The 10,377-nt window shown below is 38.8% G+C and overlaps 1 protein-coding gene across 3 annotated transcripts in view; it reads left to right on the top strand.

Moving 5' to 3' along the window:
* TRRAP (transformation/transcription domain associated protein) overlaps positions 1-10,377 on the top strand; it is a 136,461-nt gene that overhangs the window by 84,612 nt on the left and 41,472 nt on the right. For all 3 annotated transcript variants that reach the window (XM_019542095.1, XM_019542096.1, XM_019542097.1), the window contains one exon: positions 7,159-7,350. In XM_019542095.1, coding sequence (XP_019397640.1) covers positions 7,159-7,350 — 192 coding nt within the window. The remainder of the gene's footprint in view (positions 1-7,158; positions 7,351-10,377) is intronic.

The following is a 10,377-nucleotide window of genomic DNA, read 5'->3' as shown; positions in this document are numbered from 1 at the left end:
AGTGGCAGTGTGTGACTTCAGACTGGCTTACAGTGTCTATAAAGAATAACCACTTCAGCAGGGCTTTTGGCACTTTAGCTGAAGGTGATTCAATCTGCTAATAGATAAAAGTGCCAAAAAAGTCCCACTAAAGTGCCCGATCTTTACAGATGCTGTAGTTCCAGGTAGAAGTACCATGCTGCCTCTCCTGGGCATGTCATGGGAATGTGCTGTGTTAAAGATAAAGTGCCATGATTTATATTTTTATTTTTTTATTTTTTTTTAATGCCTGCCACAGCACCCACTGACCAAAAAAAGAAAAGGCACTTTTGGCCAGGGTGAGACTGCCTGCCCCAGCTCTGGCCCTGGGCTTATCACTTGGGTAAGCCCCGCCCCTTTCTAGTCAGGTGCTCTCCTGCCTGCTGACTCGGCATCTTCCAGAGCCTTCTCCTTTCTTAAAGCAACAGGCATGTCTAGGGCCTGTGACAGCCTGCAGTGCAGGGGAAAAATGGTATCACAGAGCAGCCGTCCCCAAATTTTACCCAAGCATACTTTTTTCCCCATTAGTGTAGAACTCCAACTACAGGATTTGTGGTGTCAGGACTTGAGTTTGATTGATACCTTATAGCTTTCCCCTCTATCCTCTTATCATAGAATTATAGGGTTGGGAGGGATCTCAGGGGTCCCTTAATGTTAAGCTGCCTTGGACCAGTCGACTTTAAAAGCAGTTTTGGGACATAAAAGCAAAATGCTGAAACTCTAGGTAACGATGGATAACTTAACGTAAGCATCATAATAACTTCAAATGAAATCACGCTAGCAAGACGTGAAATTCATGTGCTGTTTAAACAGAAGCCATATGCTTAAGAGCTGGAATAAGCTTGCAGTTGGCGCATGTTGCTTGATTGTGCTAGTCAATATTATTGTATTTTTGTGGGAATCAACACAAGCTGAAGCTGCAGACTTCCTGTGCGCCAGGAGATGAGTTTTGATTGCATGTTTGGAATATATTGACTCTATTTTTTTCTCCCCTTTAAATATGGCTATGCTCTGCAGTGGCATAAGGTGATGGGGGGGATACCTCTATATTGGGACCTGTCAGCGAACTGTTTAACATACTTGGGTTTTTTCACATTTGTTTAAATGAAAAAAAAAAACAAACCCTCTTCTAAATAAAAAGTAAGCAAACTGCACCGCTAAGTAACTATTAGGTTTCTTCTTTTATTTATCTTCATGTTGAGTCTGTTAATTTAAATGAGACTCATGAACAGAATTTTTTTTTAAAAATAGCCCCTAAACTGGATTTTTAAATGACTGTTATAGGCAGCGCTGGTGGCACTGCCTGCTATTTAGTTATCTTTAGTTACTTTAAGTGTAGGAAATTATCGGTACTTTGGCTGAAATGTATCCATGATGAGTGTCCACCTGGAACGGTTATGGGGGTTTTTTTGTGGTGTGAGGAGGGATTACTAGCTAAAACAGTCCTAGGATGACACAAGGGAAAATGTTTTTACCACAGTTAACTTCTTTTTTTTTTTTTTTTTTTTTTGCTTTATTTTCTTGGAAATGCCTTGGTGAGCACCTGGAAGAAGAACTCCAATTTGGTATAAAGTGGTCTTTATATTAGGAATATGCCTTTGTTATTCCCATAACATCTGCTTAAATTTGGCTAAGTGATAAGCCTTTGAAAAATTGTACATGCACGCACACGCACTCAGTAAAGACTTCTTAAACATTGTCAGCTAAAAATCTCTGGAGATGGTATTTTGCTCTGGCTTTTCATAGCTTCTAGTGCTGACTGCATTATGCATATGTTGGGAGAAGGGAGAAGTGTAAGACTAGCTGGACAAGGAGACTTGGAATCGATGTTGGAGAACAGGGCGAAGATGGAAAGGGAGCCCAATATGACGAGGAATTGTAGTGTTTTGGGAAATTTGGACTGTGTGGGCAAAGGGATTAGGACAAGGAGCCAAGATTAAAAGATTACACACAATACTATGTGTAAACAGTGTTGTTTTGCTTTTATGCTTTCATGTGTAAAGTGTCTAGGCTACTTTTAAGGAAGAATTGGTAGTTGAAGATAGCCTTTTTATAAAAATTCAAATTGATTTAGTTTAAAATCTACAAGGGACCTGAGCAATTCTTTCCTCAGTTTTAATTGTTTGCCAACTTTTTAAATGATCCGTAAACTGTCACAATTTATGGTAATTTTTTTTCCCCCTGAAAGTAATTTTAATCAACTTACAGATTTCTAACAATGAGTGATACTGCTTTGAGTTAGCATTGCTAATGGAAACTCAAATACAGGGCTACGCACTGCAGCATTGTTACTAGGAATTGCTCCATGTTGCATATGTAGGGAAATGTGGAAAGGTATAACCTTCAAAACTTCAGATGTGCTATAATTTTTAAATCAAATTTAGTCTTTCAGCTGTAAGTCCAAAATATGTTAATGTGTTCAAAGTAGTAAGTTTCTGAATCAGTACTTGTAGTTTAAAATGTGACTTTTGCAAGTATGTTTGATTTGTTTGTTTATTTTTAAAGAAGTCAAAATTAAGTGTGTGATTTCCCTGTATATGCTATATTTCTGTAAATGGAACCAGTATTGTGTTTCATTTCCATGTAGGTAAGGTGCTTGTGTAGGGGGAGTGCAATCATCTTATTTTTCACTTAGCAATTGATAAAATATACTGCTTGCCACTGCCTAATGTTGGCCTTCCTGATTTTCATTATGGAGTTGGTATTGCTTTGGTTTATAATCCATTTGGCTGAACCACATGTACTTGTACACCACTTAACCTTCCTCTTATCCTTTCCTATTTTCTACTAAAGAGACTATGTAGTCTTTGCTATCCATATGCTTGATGAATGCATGTGTCCTAAAATTGTGGCTGTTGTAGAGCAGTCAGGATGCATAGGAGTTTGCTGCACATGGAAAACAGCTCTTTTAAAGACTAAAATATGGCATTGCATTTTCTCCATGGAGCAGAAGTCGGCAATGTAGCATTTTAGGTAGATTTTTATAACACCAGATGGTTGCTGGACATTGTAAAAGTGACTCCTTTTTTCTATACAGGTATAGTGCAGATGGAAATACATTTGACTTAAAGGCAAGGAAGTCTTCCATGTACAAAAGCCTCCCTGATTAGACAGTTTAAAGCCACAGCCCAGTCTCAAAATATGCTGAACAGCACCTATTAAGAGTCTGTGTTGTGCAGTGGAGGGATTTCAGTACCTTTGTACAGTTCTTTAAAGCATAACTGTATGTATAGTATCTTAGACTCCTTGAGAACCTCGCTATAATATTGATTTGTCCATTGCAGTACACTTATTTCTGCATAGTTGTATGAATGGGTTCTTTACTGTTTTATTTTGAATAGGAAACCATCATTCAGACATTTTATGTTAGTGCAATTTTTTTTGTTTTAAAAAAGCAATTATGCTTTTTATTGTTGATTACATTTGTTCAGCTGAGACTAGTTGGTAGGTACAGTCGCTTAAACCAGACGTTGAACCCAGCACCCTAAGTCACGAGTGGAAAGGAGTTTGCTGTTCTGCATGTCACAGTCACTATGGTATGTACACACATTACACTAATCTTGGAGGATTCTCCTGGGTTTGTTAACCCGATAGAAAAACTTACCCAGAGCCATGTGTCCAAATGTTCAAATGGCCCTGAACAGTGGAGAGCTTGCTGTGCTGACACTGCGGGCATGGGGACCCCCCCATACACACATCTGTGTGCTCTGCAGGCCCTCTTCGACTGCCTTGCAACAGATGGTAGCAATGCATAGGGCAGCCCTGATTGGCTGACCACAGTCATCTTGTGTTTCCATGCAGTATAGTGTGGGGATTGTGAAGGGACCTGTTCTGACCACTGTCTCTGTAAGAGGGGGTATACTGGAAGACAGACTGGTGCACATACTCCCTCCCACTAGAAACTCTCCTGGAGGTGGTTTAACCCTGGTTGTTCCGAGGTTATTTTTTTCTCTTGGAGTGACCATTTTTACTTTGGGAGAAAAAGCCTGGACATCTGAACTCTTGTGGCTTCTGCTGGGAGAGCAGCGGTTCCCCAGGAGAAACCGAATGTCTGTACACGGCTTATGTGATTGACGGTCTTTACGTAAGAGGCCAAGGACTAGAATAACAGGTTTATTTCATGTCACGATTCAATTGTTTTTGGAGAATTCTGTGCAGAAACTTGTGCTGTTCCTTCTTATGCCATAAATGGATGTAGCCAGAATGAGTAGCCCCTTACTTAAATTAAATGCTAATTTAATAATTGGTTCAGTTTCTGAGCCCAACAACCTTAACTAAAAAGCTGTTAATGTCAGTAACTTCCATTCAAGTATTGACTGCATTTGTCTTGATTTCCTAATGTTTTCAGAGCGCTGAGCATTCTTTAATCCTATAGATTCAGGCCCTGTACACTGGGTAGCCACAAACTCTGCTTTATTATGATTATTAATTTTCTTATGAGAAAATGTGCTATGTCATGTACATCTCCAGAGTAAGCATAACTCCTTCAACAGCTGTAACAGCAAAAGCTAAGCATTTTTTTGGATAATGAAATGCAGTGTTGGCTTGTAAGGACCCAAAACTGAACTTGTCAAGCTGTCTTAGTGTAAGAGGTCGAAGTTTTCCCTTTAACTCTACCGGTAACTAGAACTGAATATTTGGTTTAAATATTTGATTTGTCATGTAAGAGATCAAAAAATTGTGGTGCTCTCTTGCAGAGTACAACCCTACAAAGAATAAATCAGGTACATTTACTACATGAATTAGAATTTTGTTTGCTGTTTTTAAAACCAGTAGCTCATTCTGTCTTGGTCAGGTATGTGCAAAATCTTGAATAATTATACAGAAACTCTTAAGAACACTTGCAGTGAAATTTCTTTAGCTGTAAAATAAGGAATACATCATGTAGTAAATTTTAATCCTTGAGTTGAAACTGAGTGAATTGATCATGTCTGACGGGATCTATTGTTGATGACTAACAAGTTGAGTAAATGTGACAATCACGAGCGACTGCAGCTACACTTTAGCTGGAATTATATTAAATGAGATATTTTCAGTAATGAGTCACTTACTGACAGGCTGGAGAGAATACTGAAGTTATAAATTGAGCTTCTGTGGCTTTAGTCGGATTCATGTAACAGTGTCAGAAAACAGGCTTTCACAAGTAGCAGGATGTGAAAGAATAATTGATTTTGTGCTGTTCTACTTACTATTTTCACTTTGCCTATTCATTTGTACCACCCTTTTGAAATCTGAGCTTGAACAGCTTGTATATTAAATGTATTGTTTTATGAAGTTCCACTGTTGATCCATAGGGAGAGGTCAGAAAAGATGGTAGCTATATATTAGTCTTCCTAAATCTTTGGGAAATAGTTTTAATAATCTCCTATTAAAATTGAGCTATTAAAATACCAAGTGGCCTTTGATAGGGCCCAAGACTCATTTCCATTTGCTCACATTGCCATTGTGTTTAATGTTCCGGCATATAATGTAATAAAAAAGATGGTTTTCATTGTATAAGTGTAGGGTTGCTATCTGGCAGCTTCTCTTTCCTGGTTCAGTCATAATAGCTGGTTGAGGTTAAGCAGAAGCAATGTTTAAAATAATTAAGATACAGTATATAACCCATTGAAGGAGACTGCTTGGATACATTTTAAGCTAACGAAAATAGACCAAAGTCAGTTTAGTTGGAATCTTATGCAGTACGTCAGTCCGAATGGGAAATTTTACAATGGGAAATTTGAATGTTCAGGGGAGCCATTTTGCTATCAGTTGTTGGCAAATATTGATAAGTTATTTTAAATGGACACTCTTTAATTTAATAAAATCTTTTCAAATGAGTTTGCCAACTCTTCCACAGACTATTCCCAAAGCATTTATGTAGGTGCAGCATGCAGCTATTAAACTGAGTTGTAGCTGTCATTTTGCTATTTCTGCATTTTAAGATGATGCACAGCACAAGTCCCTCAAAATAGCTTAAAATGTATTCCTTATTCATGTTAAGTCACTTTGACTGAGCACCTGTGTTTTAAATGCTGTTTTGACATGAACAATGTAATTAGTGCTAGAGTATTTAAAAAATTTGTCAGCTATTTATTCTCATAAAAACTGAATGATGGACTCTACCAGCTAGGCGGTTGGTGCCTATGCTATGTGCTAGTATGCAGGGGACCATTTTCAGGAAGCTGAAGTTCCTCATTATTGGTATTTTGGAGATGTTAGAAAGCTTTTCCTTGGGTGGGATGGGTTGGGACAGAAGGAAGAATATATCTTATGTGCAGTGGCATAACCATGGGGCAGGGAAACATTGGAGGAGTGCAGACTTCTGTGGGCATAGAAATCCTTAGAAAGGTGGGGTTGACCATGGATGAATGGAGAAGGAATAGCACATGAGCCCTCCACCTTAGAGGTGGAAGGATGGGCGAGAAGTGATGGAATTACTGTGTGTCTAATTGGAGGACATGTATTTATCTCTGCCTGATTTAAGTTCTAATCCTGCAAGAACGTACAAAGGAAGCACCGACATTGTACTCCAGTGGTGCTTCAGGCTGGCTGATTAGCTCTGCAGAGCCACTTGCATGGCTGTGACTTTGGCCTTGTTGCCTTTGTTTTAGGAAACAGCCTGGCTGGCGTATGACACTGCTCATGGGTCATTATCAAGGACCGAAAGTTTACTGTGCAGACAGCCTTTGTTTAGGTCTGCACGCAATGCCCTAATTTCGATTTAGTTGCTAGTATTCGACGAGTATGAAAGGATGTAAGTGACTGGCATCCACCCTTTTAAAAAAACAGAAAGGGCGAACCTTTTTGGAATGTTTTTGTCTGAGGATAACTAATCGAACGGATCGGTGCTGTTAACTTTCATGTAATATAGTTAAAAGTAATTTATTGAAAACTGCATTTTGCTGAAAATACACTTTTTTTTAAATTACCCACTGTATCTAGCACGACTAACTGAAATTTTAGGAGGAAAGTCCTCTCTTTCTCTTAGTGGTTTCCCATGCGTGCCTGGTGTGTCTGAACTGCAGATTTGCCTTACCTAGCTTTTCTACTAGAAGCAGTCTGCCTTTGGCGGTTCAGGCTAATTTGTTCTCCTTGAGGGCGAAAATTAGTCTGCATTCTCATAAAGTTTTTCTTCACCAAATTTTGTTTCATTACTAGGTGGAGTTAAGCTGCCCAAAAGAGATGGCATGGAAAGTCAACATGTACAGAGGATACTTGGCAATCTGCCATCCTGAAGAACAGCAACTTAACTTTATTGAGCGCCTGGTAGAAATGGCAAGCAGTTTAGCCATTCGGGAATGGCGAAGGCTCCCTCACGTAGTGTCGCACGTTCACACTCCTCTTCTCCAGGTGAGATTAAAAGGCCAGATTGTTCTTCCAGTAGCAAGCATTATAATTTAATAATCAGAAAGACTTTGGTAAAACATTGGTAAAAACCTTGTATCTTTTGAGGAAGGCGGGGGCTGGGGGGAAAGAACATTGGAATCGGGCCCTGGGTGAATATGGATCGTGTTTCCTTACTACAGCTCTGGAGATGTAGCATCCGTCTTTAAGCAGTTTTCTTTTCAGTTAATTTTAACTGACTATAAATGCAATACAGGTTTCAGAGACTAAAACCTGTGGCTTACTTTTGGCTCTGGTAATGCTTACTGACCCAAGGCAAATGCTTGAAGCTGATGCTATTCAAAGAAAAATGTGTGTTATGGAATATTGACACATCGCTCTTAGAATCCGAGTTCCAGATAGTCTTGAAAAATCCCGTTGACTGGGGGTTGTGTCAAAGAAGAGTTTCTTTTTCAAAGCTGTGGCATTAGTGAGACACCCCTCCACCCCTCATAAGAGAAATTGTAGAAGTGCTGGAGAGTAGAAGAGTAGCTCAGACGAAGTTCTCTGTACCCAAGGCTGGCCCTGCATTGACCGGTGAGGTCTACCAGGACCCCTGTTATTAACCATGACAGGCTCTGATGTCCTCGTTTGTGGTACAAGGACAGGGCCAGGCAAGACCTGGTGCTAAGGACGTCCTACTCCCAAAAGTAGGCTGTCCTACTCCCAAAAAGCTCCTAACCAGGAGAGGAAGATGGAGACGAGTTATGTCTATAACCTGCTAGATATGAATAGGAGTGAAGTTTTGAGGGCAGGCTGCCTGCAAAATGAGATGTTCTGGGTGTCAAAATCCTGGCAATGAAACAGTCCACTGATGTGTGCAGTGTTGAAAGTGAGAAAGAAATCATTAATATTAGGCTGAAGTGACCACAAGCATAAAAATGAGCAATTCATTCAATATCCTGTAGTCTAAGTAGCATGACTTTTCTTGCAGATGCCATATATTTAAAATAATGAAAAAAGTTTTGGATTGTGAAGCATTTGCCTCTGTTCTCATAAAACTGCAGCATACTAATGCATGGTCCCAAGCAAAAATAGGGCCTGGCTTTCACACGGACTATGTGTATGCTGTCTCGCGTCAACTGTTTTATTCTTATGAATGGAAATCATTGTAGTTTAAGCTGGAAAATGTATAACCACACATACATACTTGGCTTAACCAAAATGGCTGTGCTCCTTTTCACTTCATGTATGCTTTCTTTTCTCTAATATTTCACATTCCTAGTTTAAGGTTGAGCTCACTGTCAACCCGTGAATCACTTTTAACAGAAGTTACTTTGACTTCAAACATACGCATGCTTTTATCTACATTTCTGCAAGGGCCTATTTCCTTTTGGATAAAAGAAATAAAAGCCTGTTTTAGTCTCCCTTGTTATATGGGTCCTTAGGGTGCTTATTTAAAAGCTTGGTTTTAAACAAATTTTTAAAGTCCTCTTTTTGTTATCATTTAATAACCTTCGCAAAGTGCTGCAATATTTAACAGAACTTAAGGCTAGATTTTTGTACGTCTTCAAATCTTCTGCATACCCTGCAAACACAAGGTACATCTATACTTGTTCATGCGATTGTCTTCTGTTTTGTTTTTGGAGCACTGGCATTTCAGTTTTAGGTAGAGCGCTAGATGTGTTCAAAATCTGTGCTTCTTAATCTAATTAGCATATCCCTTACTCAAGGCTGCCTCTTCTGTGCCCTTGGGAGGCTGCTCCAAAACCGTTTTTCACCGTTGCTATCAAATGTGCCACAAATGGAGATCGAGTGTGGTCTGGGGAGATGCCCCAAAATGGCTTCACTGCCCTATTTCTAGGTTTAGCACGTGTAAATGGCAGTAGATGGTTGGGGTGTATTTGGGAGCAGCATTATATATCCCAAGTATCTCAAATCACTTAGGAAAAATAAGACCAACTCAAAAGTTTATGACCTTTATAAAATTTACCTTGGTTTTACCTTTATCTTTTTTGGTGTTGTATAGAATCCACCCTGTGACTAAAATTGGCTCATTACTATTGAGAGAGGTATTCAGGTGGTTGTATGTAAGCCACCCTTTTGAAGGCAGTCCAGCACAATAGTGTCCGATACTTGCTACCAGCTGGTGGTTTCTGTTCACTTCCTAATGGGCCAGTATCCATGTAATTTAAAACTCAACACCAGTTTCATGGGCAGTTCTAATAATAATAAAAAAATCCTAAATGAATTGGCACTGGAAACAGAACTGTCCTTAAGCATATAGGTATGATGCATTCAAAACATGGGCTGAAGTGGATGTCAAAGTCAAGGACAAGAAATTTACAAGGTCTTTTCTTTTGTTGTTCCAGTTTTATAGATTAATTGGATTTTGTTTTAATATTAAGAAAATGACACCTTCCATAAGCAATGCATTCATGTAGAAAGCCCTCACTCAAGCATTTTTAATGGATGGTCAAGTTTTATGAGGTTCCCCTTACTTTTGCATGGCTTCTGTAATTGTTAAGATGACTATTTTAAAACTGAAAGACCCAGGCTTGATTTAATTCAAATGACTATACTTGTCGACATAGCTTATGCAGAAGCCTGTTCCCTTGAATTTCTATAATCGTTTTGGTCGTATTACCTAGTTTGAAGGAGTATATATGGTTTATATATCTCTTGGGAGTATTAGAATATAGCTCGTATAAATAATAGCAGATGCATCTTTTTCAGCATAGATATTACATGTAGAAAATTCCTTCATTGAATTAACTCCTTGTTGCTGAGAACTGGGTTACTTTAAGCGTTTTTTTCCCAGGGTTGGCAATGAATGTTTCTCGAACGTGTAATATAAAAGGATTAATATTACTAAGTGCAATATTTAAAAGCTTCCAGATGCGTAGCATCAATTAAAGTTAGTATTTTTAATAATCTTACATGTATGTATATATCCCCTGTGTAGAAGTGATAAAATAGACAATGAATGACAAAGGCACAGACCCAACAGTGAATTTGCACTGCAGTAATTACTTTTTTATATCAGATAGTGCA

Source organism: Crocodylus porosus, unplaced genomic scaffold (assembly GCF_001723895.1).
Source record: "Crocodylus porosus isolate Cpor-Errol unplaced genomic scaffold, CroPor_comp1, whole genome shotgun sequence".
Classification (NCBI taxonomy): domain Eukaryota; kingdom Metazoa; phylum Chordata; order Crocodylia; family Crocodylidae; genus Crocodylus; species Crocodylus porosus.
This window is presented reverse-complemented; position numbering and strand designations above follow the sequence as displayed.